This window comes from Typopeltis vanoorti, chromosome 14, assembly GCF_054136105.1.
Source record: "Typopeltis vanoorti isolate ZY-2024b chromosome 14, IOZ_Tvanoo_1.0, whole genome shotgun sequence".
Lineage (NCBI taxonomy): Eukaryota > Metazoa > Arthropoda > Arachnida > Uropygi > Thelyphonidae > Typopeltis > Typopeltis vanoorti.
Window position 1 is genome coordinate 20,205,330 of NC_143562.1, and position 24,000 is coordinate 20,229,329.

General features: G+C 35.7%; 1 protein-coding gene across 1 annotated transcript in view; it reads right to left on the reverse strand.

Moving 5' to 3' along the window:
* LOC150099281 (uncharacterized) overlaps positions 1–22,651 on the reverse strand; it is a 109,487-nt gene extending 86,836 nt beyond the window's left edge. The window contains exons 1-2 of the mRNA XM_090404302.1: positions 22,473–22,651; positions 19,007–19,061 (exon numbers count right to left, since the gene is read on the reverse strand). Of these exons, the coding sequence (XP_090260428.1) occupies positions 19,007–19,061; positions 22,473–22,519 (102 nt within the window). The 5' untranslated portion in view covers positions 22,520–22,651. The remainder of the gene's footprint in view (positions 1–19,006; positions 19,062–22,472) is intronic.
* Positions 22,652–24,000: the final 1,349 nt, after the last annotated feature.

The window sequence follows — 24,000 nt, forward strand, 5'->3', positions numbered from 1 at the left end:
GCAGCACTGTTCTTATCTCTCTATTCCAGAATTCTAATCTGGACCAACTTTTCCAACTACTGAAGTAATCTGTTATAATTGGAGTGTCCTTTATGCAAAAAGAATTTCCTTGTTCCTCGGGATTCTGCCTAGGTCAATATCCTAATCATGCGGCCACATTTACTGTACATTAAGATCCTGGAGGATTCTAAAGCCCTCTAGATTTTTTTCTTTTGTGGCTCCTACCTGCAAAAGGTTGGGAACACCTATAATTCAATAATACTATGGCTAGGCTAAGAATTTTTTTCCTTATTTCATTTTTTATTAAATTAAACTTTTTCCATATTTTCTTTTAACTTGTTTACATAGACCAAAAACTACTCTAGAGACCAAACACTGGTTTTTTTTAAGCTGCTTCAGACCTCCAATAAATCAGACGGTGGTCTCATACCAGGTGACAAAATTCAACTCTCACCTTAAAAAAAAAAATCAGACACCCATGCTGGGATCAAAACTTGCAACCTTGTCAACTAGAGAGATCAGGTATGTTAACAACATGGCGAACCAAGCTGCAATCCAGCAGATTTATCTTATCACACGCTGCCACAGCTGTCTCTGCAATGTCTTCATCACCTGGATGATACCAAGTGATCAGTTTGCAAGGCCTCCATCACCTCTCTAACATCAGTATGCATTAAAGTCAACCTGCCCCCCCCCCCCCCTTTCATCACACAGCAAAACTCCTTGAGATTTCTTTTGGCACATTCAGCTAATTTCCTCTCATATTTGATTTTGGTTTTCTCAATATGCCATCTTTTTTTCCCATGTTTTATACTTCTCATGAACCTGCTGATCACTTTTCTCCTATTTTGCAGTCATGATTAATGACTCTACTCATTCATTTAAATGCTACATGATTTACAATACTGACCCTGCGTTTACAATCCGAGATACTTCTTTCAAATATCCCTTTGACTATCTACCATGCCCAGCTAATATCCTTTCCTGTTGTAGATTCTTATGCCATAATGCTGTAGTGTCCTCTAAGTTTGTCATAATCATCTACACCACATATATATTCAGTTTTAAATGAAAATTCTGCACCTAACTACATCCTAAATCACAACTTCATGATTACTTTCCCCATCAGTGGCAATTGGTTATGAACAAATCCTATGAATGCTATCACCAGATTAACATGCTCTCAAACCCCAAGTCCCTCTCCATCACATGCTGTTTCACTTAATTCTCTCTTAGTAGCTGCATAAATTCCATTTCCTCCTTCCAAACCATGTCCTAATAGCTGAAGTGCTGATAATACTCACTGTGCTAATTTGTCCTGGCCTGTAGCAGCAACCAACCAGGTATTTTTGTTCTCTCACATTAGGGCTTCAAATGCATTACCTCCTTTCTACTTTCCTGCTGAACTCCTGCTCTTGCTGGGTGCAATTCTGATATCATCAACAGTACTCCTTCTTCCATTCCTGTTTTCTCTATCCTTCCTGAGGGTACTATACTATTTACATCCTATGCTTATTATCATCTTCCACCAACAAAATCTCACTAGTGACTAACTTTTGGCCATGTTTAACTAACCAATACCAAAAAATTCCTCTTACTTATTCCTAATGCTTCTGGCATTTGCATACATAAAGTGCAGTAACCACTGGGCCATAACCATTCTTGTATCTTGCACTGACTGTCCTATTTTTCATCACTAGATCAAACCCAGATAGTTGGAGGGAAGCTCTTATCATACAAATTTATAAAATGAGAATTAAAACTAGATGTAAGAAAGAGAGGATTTGCCTTACAAACTGTTTTAGAAAAGATTTATACAAGCAAATTTGAGGATATAAAGAATGATTAAAGGGAAAAATTAATGAATACTAAATGAATTAGGATAAATCAGATTGAGACTAGTTTTTTACTTTATGATAAATATTGACAAATAATGATAATATAATAAACTTTATGCTCTTTTGAGATCAAAGCTTATTATATTAATTTGTTGATTAAGGCAAATTAAAAACTTTTCAAAATGCAAATCTGAACAGTTTTTAATCTGTCTTTATTAGTTGCCAATTAGATGGTCTGACAATAATTCAAATGGTAGGACTACATGCAGCTAAAACTTGGACATTGAAGAAAGAAGAAATTAAGATTTTGGAAAGCTTTGAGAAGTAGATTTGGAGAAGGATGGAAAAAATCAAATGGACAGATAAAATAACTAAGAGGTCCTAAAAAGAGTAGAAGAAGAAAGAAGTCTGTTAAGGAAGATAAAAAGAAGAAAGAGAAACTGAATCTGACATATTCTGAGAGGGAATGGAATCATCAGAGATGCCATCGTAGGAAAAATAGACGGAAAAAAGACCCAGAGGAAGAGTAAGGAAAACAATGCTAGATGACATGCTGAATGGAACTAAGAGAAGAACCTGCTCATTTGCAGAACACTCAAGAAGAAGAGAAAGATTGCATGCAATCTCCACTTATTAAGGAAAGTGGTATTAAAGCTGACATTTAAACAGGAGATATCCCCTTGAATCTGCTATAACTCTTCAAAAGTCTAAGGAAATTGAATTATGAAAAATTCAGTATAAAAACCAGCAGTATAACACTGACAATACTTACCCATTCATCTTCCTTATCACATCTAGGAATTTATGAAGCATTCGATACTACCTGTCATCTGTTACTATGGATATACAGAAAGGTCTGTTTGACATCTGCCTTGGAGCATATAAATACATTTGGCACCATAGTTATGGCAAGCAGACCATGTGCCTTGGACACCTTTTCACACAGAATTAGATGAAAGCAAACAAAAGTGCTACAGAGAAGTCATTACAAATCAGGGAGACTTTTTGGAATCAGCTGCAGCTTTCAAACATTCACCAAACCTCAACAAATGTGGCTGTATCAATTTGCCAACAATCTGGGAGACAGTCATTTAAAGATAAAATTAATATTTGTTTACACCTCTCTCTCTCTCTAGAGAAAACAATGAAGAACTAAACTGTTTGTGTGCTGAAGATGCTGGGTGAAAAATCAGTGAAATATTAGAAATTAAGTAAATACATTATTTTCTTATTAGTGTCTTGTGAATTATACCATAAAAAAATTCAACAATAACTGTCAATACAAGCTTCTCGACTGATCTGAGAATTAAAAAACTCTAAAAACAAGCAGAAAACAGAAACATCATCTACACTTTTTAGGCACAATTTTATGGTGACCAATTAAATGCAGAACAGGTAAGGCTGGTATAATGGAGAGCTATCTGAATAAATTTATATGGACTAAAACTGAAATTTAACAAAACATCTTTGAGCAAAATTAAGGATATGATATCAATGTCAAAATTGATACCACTGATGTTATCAATGCCATAAAACATATTGGATAAGAACTTGATATTTTCAAAAATATTCAAGCAACTTATCTCAGACATACACCACCTTACACAAAAAAAGAATGACAACTTGTAAAAAGTTGTCCCCCCATTTGGTTATTTAAAAAGTGTATGATACTTAACAAGAAATTATATTATTGTTTTAAACCTTTACCCACACATAAGTAAACAAACTTTGCATATGAGGTATTCTCATGACTAGTCTACTTATGTACAGAGAATGGGATATTAACTTCACATCAATTGCCTTGGCATCCCATAAAGCAAAAAACAGTTCCTTTGGGATGCGTATATTGTTATGCATTATGGGAAGGGTCACTACTCAGACTGGTTTCAACCCTCGTGAAATACCTGGTGTACTGCTGTAACCTCTGATATGGCACAAATGGTTTCAAGCTTTCTTTTGAAGAATCTTTTATATTTAAAACTGCATCCATGAATCAATAAAGATTGCCATAAGTCCTGGAATCTGAGCAACCGAGTGGAAGATTGTGTACTAATCCCCAGTGGAAAGCTTGGTCAGGTACAAATGAGAGAAGGGAAACTTAGGGCTAGTTTGGAGTTCCTAAGATGGCAGCCCCACCACCAAACTGAGCTGTGAATGACCAGTAACCAACCAAGCTGAATCTTTCTTACTCCAACCTCTCAAAAAAGAAGTAACTGAACTGTCATTCTGGAAAATGACTCAGACAGGTTAACAGGATAAGGAAAGAAAATAAATAAATAAAAGAAACAAGAATATCTGGAATGTTGCTACTCAGAATGTCCAGAATATCCATCACAAATATCAAGATCTAGACAAAACCCTAATAGAAAGAAATATCAAATTAGCAGTAATAACAGAAACAAAGAAAAAACAAAAACGCTCAGACAAAACCCTAATAGAAAGAAATATCAAATTAGCAGTAATAACAGAAACAAAGAAAAAACAAAAACGCTCAGATAAAACGGATAATTACATCTATATCTACAGTGGAGTCAAAAAAGGAGGAAAGAGCAAAAGCAAGGTTAATGATTTTTATTCACTAATCAATTAAAAAAATATTACTATCATTGGTGTCTATGCTCCAAAGGAAGAGAGGAAGATAGCAATGCCTTTTATTCAGATTTACAAAAAATAAAAGATAAAATAAATGCAAATGATTATCTATTAATAATGGAAGATTTTAATGCCAGAGTAGGGAAACATTCCAGTATATACATAAATATAGGAACAAATCATGAAACAACATGCAATAAAAATGGATACAGACTTAAGGATTTTCTGCATTTAATAATTTAAAAATTACTAACATTTTTTTTGGGGGGGGTCTTAAGGGTCAAAGCTGTATAACTGAGAGGAGACCTCCACATAGCCTTTAAAGGAATGCGGAGAACTGACCAGGGCTTCTGACCTAATGTCCAATCCTCACCTTCTTGTGGTGCAGCCTGTTGGGTATTTACTTGGATACTGAACGAACGAGGATGGGCTGGCAATTTGGGATTTAGCCGACCAAATTGTATTCTTATTGGTTAAACCAAAATAAAAAATGATGGTACAACATGACAAAATTTCATGCTGGCTGGGGCGTCGCCCGGTTAAACAAAGCCCCTTTTGTTTTCACCAGGGAACCAGGGCAAACAGCGAAAAGTCAGCTACTGGAACAAATCTGAAAACAAACCCCAACTCAACATCACCAGAGTTAAAGATCGGTACTATCAATGTAAGAAGCCTGAATGGCAAAGAAATGGAGCTAGCTGAGGAATTAGATAAGTACAGGATCGACATAATAGGGGTGATTGAAACAAAAAAGATCAAAACTGGTGAGATCTTTCTGAGCAATAAATACAAAATGTTATATTCAGGCAATGACAATCAAGGAAAAGAAGGAGTAGCCATAGTATTCAACACAAAACACAAGGCTAATCTTCTTGAATGGCAGTCAGTAGAGTAATGTGGGCAAATATGAGAATGCGGAACTGGACAATGAGACTTATTTGTGCCAATGGTCCCACAGAAGGTTCTACTAAGGTAGAAGTGGAGGAATTTTTTGAGGCTTTAGAAAAAGCAACTGACACAATGAAAAAGGAAAAGTTGGTCCTTGTTGGGGATCTAAATAGCAGAGTAGAAAATGATTGTGAGACATACAAAAATATTTTGGGAAAATTTGGAGAAAAGAGCAAAGCTATTAATAATGGCAAATATCGGTTGGATTTCTGCTCAGGTTATTACTAACATGGACTGGTTATTACTAACACCATTTCCCAACATAAAAATGTGCACACATTCACATGGAGAGAAGAGGCTAGGAATAAGAAAAGTCTCATTGACTATGTTATTGTTGATAGTGATGTTTTCTCCCTGGTGCAGGTCACAGGAGTGTACAGAGGATTTGAAATTGGAAGCGATCACTATTTAGTCTTGAGCAAGATAAAATTGAATTTCATATTGAAAAGAAAAACATGTAAGAAAGTTTTAAAGCGAATAAAAGTTGAGCAGCTCTCAGATGTGAACTGTAGACTAAAATACACAAAGATTATTGAAGAAAAAATGAAAGAGTTTGAGAACAGGAATCAAACGTTGGAGATTCAGTGGCAAACTCTGAAGAAAACATTGATTGATTCTGCCAGAGAGAGGCACGTGGTGAGGTTGTCTGTAAGGATAAAAAAATCAGAACTCCCTGGTGGAACACAGGAAGTTAAAGAGGCAGTGAAGGAAAAGAAGAAAGCATATCAAAAGTTCCTGTCAAATAAGTCAGCTTGTGCTCTTAGAGAATATAAGACAAATGCAAGAATGCTAAACTGTGTAAAACTAGCTAAAACAAAAGTCATGGGAGGATTTTGGTAAGAATATAGAAAATAAATATCAAGAAGGTGGCAAAATATTCTGGAGGTTGTTGAAGAAGCTTAGGAATGGAGGAAAGAGTGCGTAAAAGGAGTTACAGATGATAAAGGTGACATGAAAATGGGAGAAAACGATATCCTTGAAGTATGAAGTAATTACTTTTAAAATCTGCTAAATGAAACAAGCAGTGATGACAGCACAGTGGTAAAAAACACTAACCAGGCATGCAGTCAGGAATAGATATCCATACTTGAAGTAGAAAAAGCCATCAAAGGCTTGAAATGTGGAAAGGCAGCAGGAGTAGATGATATTCGACCAGAAATGCTGAAGTATGGTAGTATAAGAGTCTTACAGTGGCTGCACTGCATAGTTCAAAAAGCCTGGAAGGACGAATTCCCGATGATTGGAGTAGAGCTCTCATAGTACCAATATATAAAAAGGGAAATAAAACTGCATGTGAGAATTACACAGGTATTTCCCTACTGAGTGTTCCTGGCAAGATGTATGCAAGTATACTTGAGAAACGGTTGAGAAGAATTGTGGAAGAAAAGCTTGGTGAAGAACAAGCTGGATTCAGGCCAAATAGGGGCTGTCAGGATCAGATCTTCACTTTACAACAAATGGTCGAGAAAGCATGGGAATATAACAAAGATCTGTATTTAAGTTTTGTCGATTTGGAAAAGGCATATGACAAGGTGCCAAGAGAGAAGCTATTCAATACGCTACAGCTATATGGTGTCAATGGGGCATTATATCAAGCAATACTTAGTCTTTATTTGAGTTGTAAGTCAGCAGTTAGAATTAAAGGAAGTACAGGAAGATGGTTTAATGTTAAATCTGGTGTGAGACAAGGATGTACATTATCCCCCTCTGTTATTCATTATCTATATGGATCACATTATGAAGAAAAGTGGTATTAAACATGTTATCAAAATTGGAGAAGTTAATGTCAGCTCTTTGCTTTATGCGGATGATGTTATACTTCTAAATAAATCCGCTACAAGTCTGCAAGATTCTCTGACTAAATTGAATAGCTGTTGTAATAGATATGGTATGAAGGTCAGCAATAAAAAGACAAAGACAATGAAAATAGGCAGAATCATTGAAAATGTCAACTGTGTTGTGAATGGAGAACCTGTAGAACAAGTAAAACATTTCAGCTATTTAGGCACGATTTTTACTGAAGATGGTAAATTAAATATAGAAATAGACAACAGAATCAGCAAAGCTGGTATGGTGGGAAGTCAGTTGAATAAATTCATATAGAATAAGAGAGAAATTAGTCGGAACACTAAATTAGTATACAAGACAGTGTTCAAACCAGTTTTAACTTATGGATCTGAGAGCTGGGTCAGAAGTAAAACACTTGACCAAAGACTAGAGACCACAGATATGAGAGTCCTGAGAAAGATTATAGGTGTGAACAAATGGCATCAATGGCAATATCATATTAAAAACGAGGATATTAGGAAAGAACTTGACATTGTCAGCATCCAGGAATGCGTTAGCAGAGCTAATCTCAGGTGGTATGGTCACTTAAACAGAATGGGAGAGGAAAGATTAGCAAAACAAGTGTTCTCTGCCAGGTTGGCAGCAAAACGACCCAGAGGAAGACCAAGATATAGGTGGATTGATACAGTACAAAGTGCCTTAGACGATAGAAATATAAGATCTGATAATGTTGGAGTCTTGACAAGTAACAGACTGATTTGGAGGAAAATTGTAGATAGGAAATTAATAATGATGTAATTTTTTTCATGTAGTACTATCATATCCTGTACACACGGCAGGAATTTGATGATGAACATTTTTTTTTTTTCAAGCATAAAGATTGCAATAAATTCACCTGGGAATCAAGAAACCTAAAAAGTATAGACTATTATTAAAAAGTATAGGAAAACAGCTAATATGATACTAGATAGCCAGGTATTTAGAAGTGCAGAAATAAAATATGAATCATCATCTCTTAGAAGATAAATTAAGAATACCCCCAAGATGGTTTAAAATTAACCAAATCAGTGCTAAGAGAAATCCCCACGAATCTTTTGGAGTTCAACTACCTGTATTCGCAAAGAATAAATGGAAAACTAGAGGAAATAAAAGAAAATGATGATATAGAGATAGAATGAAATAATTTAAAAAATGTATTAATAAAATAAGCAACAGAATGCCTCAAAACAAGGAGTCCGTAATTTGTCTAAAATGAATGCTGATCACCATATATACTAAAGGAAAGGATAAATGGAAGAGGAGAAAGGTAATAAGAAACAGGATTTTTATTTATTCTTATGACAAAAGGAATACAAAACAGCTACAGGTCAATGTCCAGTGGAAAGCCAATCCAAGGCCTCATCTGTCACCTGTAGGACACAAGAATTGGCACTTTGGGCAGTCATTTACAATATGAGTAATCGTCTAAGCCACGGGATCACAATAAGAGTGGTTTAACAGCCTCTACCTATTTAGTAGGTAGCCACATCTGCTCTTGTTAGTTCTGATCCTGTTGATAGATGACCAAATCTTCCTAGGAAGAGAAAAACCAGGTTGCCGAGCACAGGGATCTTCTACCAGGAAGCCGTTTGTTGGGAGATTGTTGGACCAATATTCTCTCCACATGTCAGGTGTTGATGGCAGGGAGCTGAAGAGAGTTCGTCCATGGACCAGAAAGGCTTTCTAGATTTTAGGTGAAGACTGGGTGGATTTATAAGAGTCTGGTGCAGAGGCAGGAGTGGGTTGCTCATTGCTTTATTAAATTCCTTAATCGAGGCTTCTCTTCTCTGTATGTTTGGTGGAGCAATGTAGATAGAACAGGCAACCAGGAGAGAGGGGTGCTTCTCACTGTCCCACTAATTGTGCGCATGGTAGAGTTTAGCTGGGTGTCTATAATGTTAGTGTGCGCACTTCTTTCTCAGACAGAGACACAATATTCTGCTGCAGAGAATGCAAGGGTTAGCGCAGATGACCTCAGGACTTCTGCACCATAACCTCAGGTTGTTCCAGCAACTTGAAATGATGTTGTTTCTCATTTTCATTTTGTTGGACAGGTTGGTGATGTGCCTTTTATAGGTTAGGCTTCTGTCCAGGCTCACTCCAAGGTATTTCAGGTGAGACTCGTGTTCTACCATTTTTCCACAGAAAGAAAGATTGAGGTGTTGATTTGCCTCTTCATTGCTCAAGTGAAATACTGTGGACACAGTTTTTGTTGGATTTGGCTTCAAGTACCACTGCTTGAAGTACTCTTCGAGGATGTTTAGGTCTGTGTTCAAGGTTGATTCCAGGTTGGCAAAGGAGGTAGATTGATGTAGGATTGCTAGGTCATCAGCATACGTATACTTGCTTGAGCTGGTATGTGGTAAGTCGTACATGTAGATGTTAAAGAGTAAAGGAGCTAACACAGAGCCCTGTGGGAGACCATTGTGAAGGCAACTGTGCCTGCTCTTTTCTCCACCAACATGGACCTGGATTTTCTGTTGGAGAGAATGGATTCAAAAAGCTGGAAAGTTTTTTTGCACCTTATATTTCTTAGCTTTAGGAGGAGGCCCTTGATCCAGACTGTGTCATAAGCTGATGTTAGGTCAGTGAAAGTGGCTCCAGATTTAAGTTTCTTCTGGAAGCTTGCTTCAATCTGGGCCAGGACCTGGTCACAGTAACTTCTTCCTGGCCTGAAGCCAGCTTGTTCAATCGAGAGTGCTCTTTCGATGAGTGGTGAAATTCTTTTAAGGAGAATTCTTTCAAAGAGCTTAAAGATGGAGCAAAGCAAGGAGATAGGTCTTAGATTTTTGACATCATTTGGATCTTTTCCTGGTTTAGGCACAGCAATTATTTTGGCTTCCTGCCACAGATTTGGTAGTTTTCCAGTCATTATAATTTTTGAGAAAAGGGCAGCCAACCATGTTTGGCACCATTGACCAAGATGTTTTAGAAACTCGGGCATCCGCTCCTACAGCTTTGCCATTCTTGGCGAGTTTGAAGGCTATCGGTACCTCTTCCCGTACAGATACAAGGTGTACAAGTTCAGGAAGCTCAAGGCCTGTCTTCAGGATTTGTCTGATGGAAGATTGCATAGTAATTTTCCTGATAGAGTGGACGTATCTTTGGATAAATGATTAGCCATTTGATCAGGAGTTATCTCTGTTGTTTTGTGTGTTATTGGTTTTGCCCCACCTAATTTTCTCAAAAGTGACCAGCTTTTCCGGCTAGATGTGGTGAAATCAAGTTCATGAATGGTTGAGATACATCTTTCCTTTCTGTTTTTATCCAGAAACTTCCTGCTTGACATCATAAATCAAATACAGGTTACATGTATTTGATTTATGATGTATTTGATATATTACCGTCCCGGTTGTTAGAGGAATAGCCATACGTGGTGTGATGAGAGTTGAAGTCACCAACATAGATAGCAGGGTAAGGTAGTGGCCAGTCCATCTGATCAGGCCAGGATTGCGATGGTGGTTTGTAGACATTGTAGGTCGTATTTTCAACTTTAATACCTATGGAGTATTCTGCATCAGGTACACATTGGGTTATGTCCTTGATGCCAGGCCAGATGCAAGTTGCCAGGCCATGTTTGGAATGGCAGTTATAAGACACGAGAATTAGGCCTGGGATCTTTAGTCTCTTGAGGGCTGTGTCAGGCACATGGGTTTCCTGGAGATCCAGGACATCAAATGCTTTGTCTTTGGCTATTTTGGCAATGACTTTGGCTTTGAATTTAGATAGTCCTATGTTTTAAGGAACATATCTTGAGAGAGTGTTGTTTAGGGGACAGTAGCATATTTTTTGAAGCTTGCCCTCCACCCAAACAAGCCACACAATCCTTGTTATTCTGGGCAACGATCGAGCTGGCATGGAATTTTTTAAGTTTTGTATTTATCATAGTTGCTGCAAGTGATCCAGGAGGCTTGCTGCCTTTGGATGCCTTGTTTGAGACATTAGCTTCATGTTACTTGTGATTCATCTCTGGGGCTTCTTGTGTTTGAAGCACCAGCAATGTACCACAGAAACTGGGATGAAAACATTAAAGCAATAATCAAAGATAAGAAAGAAGCATATAAACAATGGATAAACACAAAATCACTAGAAGCAAAAATTAATTATAAATACAAAAGAGCAACAGCAAAAAAAAGCATGTCGAAAAAGAATAGCGAAACATGGGATAACTTTATAACAAAATTGGAAAGAGATCTTACAATGAAGAGACCAAATACTTTCAAAATTCTAAGGAATATGAATAAAGGAAAAGTGAAGCTTGAAATAATCAAAGAGAAAACCTGGCCAAACTTCTTCCAAAACTTATCACAAAATAGTAACGAATCTAAAACTAACATAATGCTTACTACTAACTACAGTGGAAGAAATAACATTACAAAAAATCCAACAAGCAATACAGCAAAGCAAATCAGGAGAATCCCCTGGAGAAGATGGAATAAATATTTAACTTATAAAATATGCAGGCATCCTATTCATCAAATGACAAATTATTTAACAATATTTGGAAGCAAGGAAAAATCCCAGAAAGTTGGATTAAGGCACTTATCATCACAATATGTAAAAAAGGTGATAAGTGCAACTGTGAAAACTACAGAGGAATAAGTCTTCTAAATTCTGTCCGATAGGTATCAGAGAGTTGTGTATGGTGGGACAGTTTCAAGGAGGCAGAGGGTTACAAGTGGGGTCCCACAGAGCTCAGTACTGGGACCTATATTGTTTAACCTTTATATCAATGACATTGTCCGTGGACTGCAAGCAGATATTCAGTTGTTTGCAGATGATGCGAAGCTGGGAAGGATTATTAGTAATAGTGCAGATGTGGTAACCCTGCAAGAGGATTTGAATAAACTAAATAGATGGGCAAATGAATGGGGGTTTCAGTTTAATACAGCAAAATGTAAGGTCTTGAGGTTTGGGAAACATCGATGGGACGCTACATACTCTATGGGAGGAATTATACTGGAGGAAGTAGGGGAGACAAGAGATCTGGGGTTGATGATCAATAGAAACCTTAAATTTAGGGGACATATTGCAAAGGTGGTGAAGGTAACATAGAGGATTGCTACAATAATGAGAAGGACACTGACCTGCAGAGATAAAAAAGGTTATCATTCCGTTGTATAAGTCTCTGATCAGACCACACTTAGACTATTGTTTTCAGATTTGGTCCCCAGGATTTGAAGGGGATAAATTAACTGTGGAAAGGGTACAAAGGCAGATAACAAAGATGGTTTCAGGACTGTACCATGTTAATTATGAAGATCGGCTGAGGGAATGTGGACTGCAGAGTTTGGTGGATAGAAGGAGAGGTGATATGATTGAGACTTTTAAACTGTTGAGAGGTGGTTACAGGATTGACACTGGGGAGTTCTTTCGCTTGGTTGAACAGCGGGAAGGAGTGATGACAAGAGGCCATCCCTGGAAATTACGAAAGGAAACCGTTTGCAAGAGGGTGAGGAGTGGTTTCTTTGCATGGAGAGTGGTTGAACCATGGAATGCAATGCCTGATGGAGTGGTGAGAGCGAGAACGGTCAATGAGTTTAAGGAGTGGTATGATAGACTTTGTGTTTCTTAGGAAGGACCTCCCATGATGAGTCTTTTGACTCCATGGAGGCCTGAATAATAATAATAAATACTGGTTATAAGTACTGTATAAATATTGGTTGTAGACTACCAGAAAGCCTTCGACAGAGTCCTAAGGAACAAACTGTGGGCCATACTCAAGAATCTAAACATTCCAAATCAGCTGCATGCTGCAATAACTAACATGTATCAGAACAACCAAATAGCTGCAAGAATCAATGAAAAAGTTACAGAATGGAAATCAATACACAGAGGAGGGGTATGTCAAAGATGCCCAATGTCATCACTATTATTTAATATCTATATAGATAAAGTAGTAAAGATATGGAAGGAAAACAGGCATTTAAACTGGATCATGGAACTTAATAGCCTTTTGTTTGCAGATAACCAAATAATCATAGCAAGAAGTGAAGAAGAACTCCAAAAATCAATATATACTTTAAACAAGTGCAAAAAAATTTGGAATGCAAATATCAACAGACAAAACAAAAATAATAGCTATTTAAGGACCATTTCCAGTCAAAAGTAAAATCTTGATTGAAAATAAAATTTTAGAACAAATTAACTGCTTTAAATACCTTGGATGTGCTGTATCATATACAAAAGAAGCTGACATTAACATCAAAGTTTCAAATTTTCAAAAGGGGAATGATCAATATTTTTGAGCCTAGCCAAGTTCAAAAGCATACAAGAATAAGAGTTTATAAAGTTTTGGTAAGACTGTACAGAAATGAATTATGGAGAAATGAAATTCCTGCAAAGGACAGCAGGCTATACGCTCTGGTACAAAAGAAGTGCAGAAATATATAAAGAACTAAAAATAGCCTCACAGTATTGGACAAAGTATATGAATACCGAAAGAAGTGGACTGAACATATTAAAAGAATGGACAGTTCAGGATACTCCGATACTATCCATTTGGAGGATATAGAAGTCAGGGATGACCAAGGAAAAGATGGAGCGAGACCAGAATAGGCCACTAGGCCTAAACCCCTGAAAGGATGATGACGATGAAGAAAGTGAGAATCATTCCAAAGGATGCAGTGTTGGTTTCATTCAGATGTAGAACAAGACTTTTGAGGATTAAGTTCATCAGCTATCATCAATAATATCCCTCCCATTTTTTTCTCTCTATCCTCCCTGATTGTTCCAAATGCTCCTCGCATTAGTGTACATGAAGTGCAAAAGCCTCTTAGGTCTACTGTTGTCCTAATGCTTTATACTAACTGTCCCATTCTGATTTGTTATCAGCAGTACTAACTTAGGCATTTTATGCACATTCTTACACTCAACTGCCTCACTGATATCTGTGTACCCATTCAACAGCTTCTCCCATAAAAGCTCTAGTTTCCCTAATTTTGCATGTCCACTTTCACTTCATTTAACAACACTTTTTTCAGACTCCAAACACCAAATCCATTCAGATGCAAACCATCCTTCTTGTACAAGTCTTTTCATCCAAACTCACTTCACACATCCATAAATTCCACATTATTCCTCCCACATAACCTATGCCTTGACTCATTCACTATTATAGCCCTCATCCTCAGCTCAACTCTGTCATACAATGGCAACACTATCTTAACTCTCTCACACTTTTCTTTTGCTACTTCCAGTAACTCTTTCATATTCTCCCTCATACCATACTTCTCTCTATTCAAATCATTCATTCCAGTCAAATCAGTTAACTCTTTCACTTTACACTCTAATGATGTTCACCAATTCTTTTTTCCATTGCACTGCTTGTCTGTCCAAGGTATGTCAGATTACATTCATAAGGAATCTAGTAAATACAAGCTAGACTAAGGGAAAATTTTTTCTTTTGTAGTTGGCAAGCGATTAGAAAGTTTGTTGACAGGAACGTGTGTATCAAGTGAAACTCCAAGATTCTGCATATAGGTTTGGGAATGCCAGAAATTATGGAATTGGAATCCTGTGTTTTATTGAAGTATCTTTCAGCATAAAGATGTAGGAGTCTTATCTATTGAATATGATGAAAGTTGTAGCCATTTGATTCCATTACAGTTTGGAAAGTGAGAAGTTCTTCGCCCTCACCCTTGTTGCAAGGGTGAGGGCGAAGAACAAATGTAATATGTTCTATTAATTAAGGATTTGAGGAGCAGAACTCTGATGCACATAACTGTTAGTAAACTGTTGATATGATGTAGGAAGGTAGTTCATTTTCAGAATAAGGCCAAATGACAACATAGTAACTCAGGAAGAGGGGCAAGAATAAATGGTTGATACTAAAGTATCGTCTAGATGGTTTAAATAATCTTGGTTAATTATTTAAATTGCCTAGAAGATACTTTGTTTTCAACCATCTATCCTCAACATTCTCTTTCTTGGTTAGCTATGTAGATGATACATTTGCTTTGGCTTCATTCTGAAAATGAACTAATTACCTTCCCATATCAAATCAACAGCTTACATCCACATATTTGGTTCACCATGAAAAAGGTGAGTTCTGGGAAACTTTTGGACCCTATTTAACTTCTGGTATTTTGTCAACCAGAGTATATTGGAAACCTACCTTTACTGGTAGTCATACACAATGCTGTAACTAGGCAGATGCAACGGGTGCACAGGGTCCAGGACAAAGGGGGGCCCTGAAATGGGGTATCAATAAAATAATCCATATTATATTTTCATTGTAATGATTTTTGTTTTCTCTTCGGCTCATTTTTAGAATCGATGAGTGTTGCTGATTTATAAAAATCGGCTGCAGATTTGGCTATTAAGTACGTATGAGTTAGTTGTGAAATTCAAGTTTGAAGCTTCAAAACATAACTGCAACTCCGCTTGATATCCTACAGGCTCTTCATGATTTTGGATTAATTGAGTCATATTCAAATATCAGTATTGCTCTCCGAATATTTCTCACTCTTCCTGTTTCCACTGCTTTATGTGAGTGGAGTTTTAGCAAGTTAAAATTAATCAAGTTAAAATTATCCAATCTTTCCATACTTTCAATAGAGTATAATACTGTTAAAGATATTATGATGTGATTAATGATGTGCTGAAAAGAAAGCCTGAAAAGTCCAATTAAAATAATCATTTTAATTTATTAATATACCACATATTTATTATATACACAAAGTTTATTTATAAACAAAATTTCTATCGTATCTGTTTTTTATTTTTATTTTTTTCCAAAAAAATAGGGGACAAAAATAAAATCTTGCACAGAGTCCATGAAAAGTTAGTTATGGCATTGGTCATACACATCACACTTCTGCTAACAGAAAACTGGGACTGTCAAATCCTTAATAGAACACATTACATTTGTTTTTCACCTTTACAACAAGAGCTTCTCACCATCAAACTTTAATGGAATCAAATAGCTACAACCCTCACAATCAAGAGACAAGGCTCCATTTCTACACTAAAGATACTTCTATGAAGCACAAGACTCCAATGCCATAATTTCAAGTATTTCCAAACCTACAGGCAGAATCCTGAAGTTTCACCTTATATCCATACATTCATATCAACAAAACTTCTAATCTCTCTCTTACCAACTGAAAAAAAACTTTTGCCTTTGTCTCTGGCTGGGGTACACCATACTCATCGTGAATGTAATTTAACATACCTTTCCTTGGCTTCTCTTTTCACATTCACTAAGCTAAGATTAAATTTAAAATACCAAGAAATTATACTATTGTTTAATCCTTTTATCCAAGTGTAACATGAAGTTATTGGGTTCTATACTCAAGTAGACTAGTGGTGAGGAAACTTCACATGAAACTTCTTTTGCTCCTCGGTAAAAGAGGAAAGCTGATCCAACATCAGCTTTCTCCTCCAACTCCTGCAAAAAAGACCCAGGAAATCACCTATATCAGAACAGCATGCCTTCTCCCCAATTTTCACTAGGGGGAAAAAAAAAAAAGTCCTGAAAAGCAAAAATAACAAATCTTCCAGTAATGATGGTACAAGGGTGGTCTGAAAAGTTCTCAGCCTAACAATGAAAAAACAAATTTATAATTTCAAAATTATTTTTATTTTTCAACATAATCTCCCTTAAGACTAATATATTTATTCCAGCAATTCTCCAGTGCCATTATCCCGTCCCTGTAGTGGTTCTCTGTAAGATCTGCAAAATACCCCTCTGATTTGAAGAAAAATGCTAAACAGCAAGGAAGAGTTTTAGTTTTGGGAAGAGATAGAAATCAGAGGGAGCCAAATCTGGGGAATAGAGTGGATGTTCCAACAATTCATAGTACAGATCCCTTAATTTTCCCATTGCCAAAACGCCTTTGTGGGCAGGTGCATTGTCCTGATGAAAGATGATTTTTTTCTTCTGCAAACTGGGTCTTTTCTCACGAACTTTTTCATCTAGTCTGGTTAAAAGATCGGAATAATATTCCCCGGTTATTGTTTCACCCTTTTCAAAGATAATTAATAAACAAAATGTCTTTAGCATCCCAAAATACCATGATGACCTTTCCTGCTGATGGAACCAACTTTGTCTTCTTTGGCGCTGAACAACCGGCTTCTGTCCACTGTTTTGACTGCTGTTTGGATTCTGGTGTGTAATAGTGAATCCAAGTCTCATCCATAGTAATAAATCTATGCATAAAATCAGTTTTATTCTTGTTAAAATGCTCCAAGTACTGTTCAGAGATTTTCATGCAAGTGCATTTTTGACTGTGAGCAAGCGCAGCACCCATCTTGCACAAAGCTTTTTCATTTGCAATTCTTCATGCAAAATATATCCTACACGTCTATAGTCTCAGCAATTTCATGCGCTTTGACTCGCCGGTCATCCAATACCATATCGTGCACTTGATGAATGATTTCTGGTGTTGTTACACTTTTTGGACGTCCTTCATCTTCAAGGCTGGTACGGCCAAGTTTAAACTCAGCAGCCCATTTCTTAATTGTTAAAAATGAAAGAGAAGAGTGCCCATAAACTTTTATGAACTTCGTATGAATTTCTTTTGGTGTTAAATCTTCTTTTTACAAAGAATTTTATAACTGTACGATACTCAATTTTATCCATTTTAAGGGACACAGACAACATTTTTGGTTCAGATAGCTGTATAAAACAAACTACTTAAAAGAATGAGTTGTAATTTCACATGGATGCTTATAACAGATGTACTAACTTAGAAAAAAAAAACCTTGCCGATAGTGTTGCCATCTATGATTGAGGCCGAGAACTTTTCAGACCATCCTCTTATCTCTAAATGTATTTCAGACTTACATTATGGAGCAAATCTCTACCCTAGCATGGAAACAATACTATATCAAGCCTATTTCCAAAGAAAAATCAAACTGTTATCAAACTTCCATTACTTCAGGTCTCTTAAAAATAATGGAGAAGAGCTGATTAACTGATAGGCCTCATCTTAGAGACTGATTAATCAACAACCACTATTGGTTTCTTGTGCTCAATTTACAGCCCACATCACTTATTTCTGGATATAGCCATGGAAACTAAAGAAGCCTGTATAGTCATTTTTAGCATTTCAGGCATTTAAGCAAGTCTGCATATATAAATTTTAGCAAACTTTCATCTTATGGGCTATCCTCCACTTCTTGTTACTTGGTCAGTTTCTCTCTGATCATCCACTGTGTCATGGTGGATGGCTTTCTCCTCATATATCTTGACCAATTCCATAAAGCTCCACAGCTTCATATTTTCACCTATGCTCTTCCTCCTATACATAACTGACCTCAAACCTCGTTCATTAATTTGCTGATGGGAGCATCAGTATCTGCTATTTCTCTCACTCGAGTATCTGAACACCTTGTAGTGTTCTGACACTTAAACTTTGAGATATCTGTAATAACTAAATACTTAAAAACAGTGATCTACTTAACATTCTTCAATGGATGGACAGCAACAACCTCATCCGACTTTAACTAGAATATAGGAGCCAGTATCTATTGAAATAAATGACGAGTCTCTGACTCCATGGAGGTCAGATGTTAATAATAATAAATGCATATTACAGATATGCATTATCCCAATTTGTAAGAACATAGAAATGCTATTTAAATAATTTGAATAAATATTTTTCTAAATAAGCTCAGATGGCAAGAGATATTGGCAGATGCAATCAAAATTGCATCTTGCCTGCCAAAACCACTTCAAGACTGAATTCCATTCAAATACAGTAAAAAAAAAAAAAGCGCACTAAACAAACTAATAGCTTAATGAGTATGTCTTATCTTTAAGAAATGAAGTAATCTGTTTTAAATAGTAACCCCACCTCAACAAGAGCCTTTTCTTTAAAATATTTTGATCCACCACCATTTCTTCTCTTTCTAAAAAAAAAAAAAAAAGGTGATAGTATTAGGTCACAATACAAATTGTTGAATAATAACATGAAATTTCTAAAGTACATCATAAAAATTAAGAATTTTTTAATATTTCTTTCTATCTTAATGATTACAATGACAGTAAATAGTGTAAACTTGTACAAGTTTGATGCTGGACTCAAAACAGAAAAAGAACCCTAACTCAGCTACTGCTGCTACTCATGTTTCATCACGTTTTGAAAATGTTCTGTAATCTTTTACCATCTTCAACTGACCGATGGCTATTTTGATACTGACAGAAATAACCAAAGCAATTGTACAAGTAAAAGTGAAGTCAATTAGTGAGGGGTTATATATTTATTTTTCTAACTTCTAGATTTCTAGGAATACTCCAAAAGAAACAGTATTTATCCTATACAAATCCTAGATTTCTGTATTTTTATTATTATTATTTTATGTGGATTCCACCCATGAAAGATTTATTTGTAAACCCATAGTACATTTATACCATGGTTGGGCTAGATTTCTTTATTTTTGTTAATTTTCTTTCTTGTTTTTTTTTTGTATTTTTTTATTTATTTCTTACATAGTCTGGCATCTCTGCTCTAGAGACTAAACATGGAACTTATTCAAGCCACTTCAGGCCTCCTTGGGACACTGGTTTCACACTGGAAATTGAAATTCACATCCCACCTAAAGGCAATCACAAACATTCACAAAAATTGAACCCATGAAAAGTTGGTTGGAGAGAGGATATGCTGACTACTCAGCCAACCAGGCCACAAACACATCTGTAAAATAGATGGATAAATCTGGGATTCGTAAAGATATGGCTGTTTAAGTGAAAATAGAGGCAAAACATTTCTGGATACTAAAGCTGGAAACTTTTCTGGATACTAAAGTTTGAAATGCTTTCAAGGCATTCAGATTTCCAAGAAGCAGAGTGGTGGTGGTCTTTGCAGAGTGATGACATTCATCTACCATAAAGAAGGCATTTGTAAAACATGCACGAATGTCAAATTTTTAAGTACAGAGAACACAGATTCCAAAAACAGTCCTCTCATATTTTTTTTATTTAGTTCCGTACAATAGAGGTTCCTTTCTTCCCTCAGTGAATCAAATGATCTATGTCAATGACATGGGCTGCAACTCCAGAAGTAGCAATGTGGATACTGTACATATTTTCTATGCTCATTCAGTTGTTCTTCCAGTGTGATCAACATATTTCAATTTTCAAGAATAATCAAAATAAATACAGCTACCTCATCAGCAGGAGTGTTAAGTAAAAGTGCCAGAGCGCTATAAGGTTTTATTCACCTTCTCATCCTGCTAGTCCCTCTTCCCACCTTTGTTGGCAAACTTATAAAAATTAATTTAAAACAGATAAATTTTATAACATAACAATTAATTAATATTTCTGCAAATTAATCTTTTGAATTTTACTTATCAGTGGTAGAGAAGATCCAAATTTTAATTGAGAATTAATGCTGTGCACTCTGGCTCCACTACACCACTGTACCTTATCATAACAAAAAAGCAGAAAACTGAGCAGAATGATCAACATCCCTTCAAGACATGCATTAGGACTATAGTCATGCCATTTTGAACTCAGTCCATTTATCTTCCTGCATGTGGTAATTATCTCATATCTTGGTGTTTTCGAAAATACCATTGGTTACCAAGGTAAAAGATTGGTTAATAAGTAAATAAAAAGTTAATCCCTAGACGATTGTTGTTGTTATTTTTTTCATTAAATAAAAACATGAATGGTAATCACATTCAAGCACACATATCAGGTCAGCCTATATCAGTTCAGATATTTTATAAAAGGGAGGCAGAGAAACCAGTTTCCAACACCAGTTCAGTTGAAAAGCAAGTATAAATGTTCATTATATCAGAGAAAATTTGATCTGGATCTTTCCAACCAAAGGGTGTGTAAGATTTTTGTGATCACAATATAGAAGCATAAGTTTTTTGCATGAAGATTATTGTATTTTCAAATCTAGATATCTGAACACCACAAAACCACCAACATTCTACTTATCACATAAGGCAAACGCATAACAACACAGAACAATTAAAATCCATTTTAGAAAATATGGCACATGGTGCTTCAATCTGTTCAAGTATAAAGGAAAATGGAACTTAAGAATGGACACAAAGAATTTGCAGATAATCTGAGCACAACACAATATGCTGTGAGGCATTTGTTAGATTATTTTTCTTTCAACATTTTTACAGAAAGCAACGCCTATCTGCAAATATGAATATCTCAGTTTTACTTCATCGTTATAGATGCAACTTCTTCTGTGGCATTCCACACCATCGTTCTAAAAGTACCTAATAAATCTAACTGAACTATCGCACCATTAAGTTTTTGTCTTGCGGAATTTTGCAATGCTGTAATGCACCAGCCTCTATAGACTGGCAGGGGCGCAATTGTGCCCTCATTCCTTGAAAGAGAGAGGCATAATAACAATGAAACTATGGAGAAAATAAAAACGAATGTAACAGTCGGGCCCATAATTTGTATCCCCCCCCCTCTCCTTCTCGTCGTCCCTAGAGACGCAACAAAAACAATTTTTTGCGTGAACAAACTAGCATACCAATTAAGTTTTCCTATCAGAACGCAAAATGACTTTCGTCGATGTACATTGTTATTGCAAAACACCTCCACTCTAACTCACACTAGAAAACAAAAATTTTAAATAATATCTGAAAACTAAATAAAAAACAACGAATTTGAACAAGGCTAAAATTCAGCAGTTAGTGAGCAATTAGTTGACAAACTGCTTACAAATTTCATGCCACCTGAATATGAAGTTGGTTTGAAAATCTTTTTCTCTTTCTTTTTAAACACCTTATCACTCAGTACTTTTATACATTTCAAGAAGCAATAATTTTAATAACTCATACTATCTTTTTCGCCTGATAAACATATACTCTAGCCATATTTGCGTTACGTAATTACCGCAAATCTCAGGCTGTTATTCCATTTCATTAATTAAAGATGAAGAACCAATGTTTTCTAAAAAAAAAAAAAAGGCATTTCCTTATATTCGACAAAATTAAATAAATTAATCAGAAAATTTTCTAATTTTTCAATAGTAAATTTCCAATACTATTTATTGGCATATGCCTGTGATTAGAATTTCCATTTTGACATTTAAATATGCCCTTTATAGCTGTAAAATTACTACATCGTATGGACCGGTAATCATCAACTTACTGACATTTTATTTTTATTATGAATTCATATATATATATATATATAGCAGTTTGATCATGTACAGGAGAATCTTCAGTTTATGTAAAAGTATAATTGCATAATTACATATATTAAATAAACAAATCTTTATAATACATTTTTGAATAACTTAAGGTCGAAAAACACATATTTAATTTATTATGACTTACCTGCTTTGTCTATCCTGAGGGCAACAACGGCCAAAGCATATTCCCATACTGTCACCCTGTTATTTTTTCATTAATTGTATTCTTTATTAAAAATTATAATGGCAAACCCGAAATCTTTGAATAACCGGAGGAACGCAGCATGATTGACATTTCAATCATACAAGAAGTCAATCATGGCTAACAAATTACACGCAAAGGGTAATTCCAACACTTGGGAAATCGATATGTTCTATTATGAAATGCTTTCTAAATAAAAAACGAAAAAAAAAACTATCCAATATCTAAGTTCTTCTAAATTATATCAGCATCTCTGATACACCTCCCAACGTTATCTTAAAAGATACAAATTCACATGGAAACGAAGACTCATATTTTCCTATGCTAATAAATATATTACATAGAGGGCACCATCTATCGGCCAGGCTGTTTAAAAGTGGATATTCTGTATCTAGTACCGAAACATCTTAGTGGTAGGAACTGTACGTGTTCACTGGAAAAATTATCTTAAGTCCGGATTGATGAATTTCTCCTTTTTTTAACGGCTTTTACATTTTCTAATAAAAATAGATGAGGCTATTCTAGTTAGAAATTTTTAGAAATCTGCAGTCGCCCAGAACTCAACCATTACCATAGACAAAGTTGGGAGTATTCTCACCACGATGTTTTCTAACGCTAACTATCACTTATTTATTATAACTAAGATGAAAAGCCAAACGGCTGTTTTTTTCTGGCGAAGTTAAGAAAATATAGCCGTTTGGCTTTTCATCTTAGTTATAATATAATACAATATAATATATGGACACACCATTCTGGCATAAGTAAGTTTGAGCGCGGTTAGCAGTTGGAATTCGTTCGATGCTGTTAGCATGAGTCTTTGGACTTCCTGGAGGTGTCAAATAATAATAATAATAATAATAATAATAATAATAATAATAATAATAATAATAATAATAATAATAATAATAATAATTCGTATAGTGAAGGTATGTAAGTTCTTTTCACTTAAACTTTGATATAGCCATCCAGGTCTAGCTACTCACTGATGAGACCTCAAAAAAGGTTGAAACCGGTCTGGGTAGTGACCTCTCCTCATAATGTAAAGCAGTATTACATCTCCTAGGAGCTGTGTGTTTATACATTATGAGAAAATATCAAGGACAGTGAGGGAGCTTGCTCCACCTTTGCTTCGAGTTGCCTGGTGTTGTACTACCAGGTGGTCACTTACACTTGGATTCGCCGATAGTTCTTCGGCATGAAACTCTTAGATCGTAGTTTTCGATCTTAGAGTTTTGCATACTGGCTGTAAAATAATAAGGGATTTTTATCCCCTTAATTTTATCGCTTATTTATGATTGTCCTATAGCGATGCAGGATCAAATCACAGGTAATAACCCGTTTTTTTCTATCAACTTGAATTTTCCCCGGTCCTTAAAATAAATATATAAATAAATTAGTTTTATTCTTGGTGACTAAACTGGAATCTATGATAAACCGCTTTGCAAGCATAGAAACGTAAAACTCAGGAAGA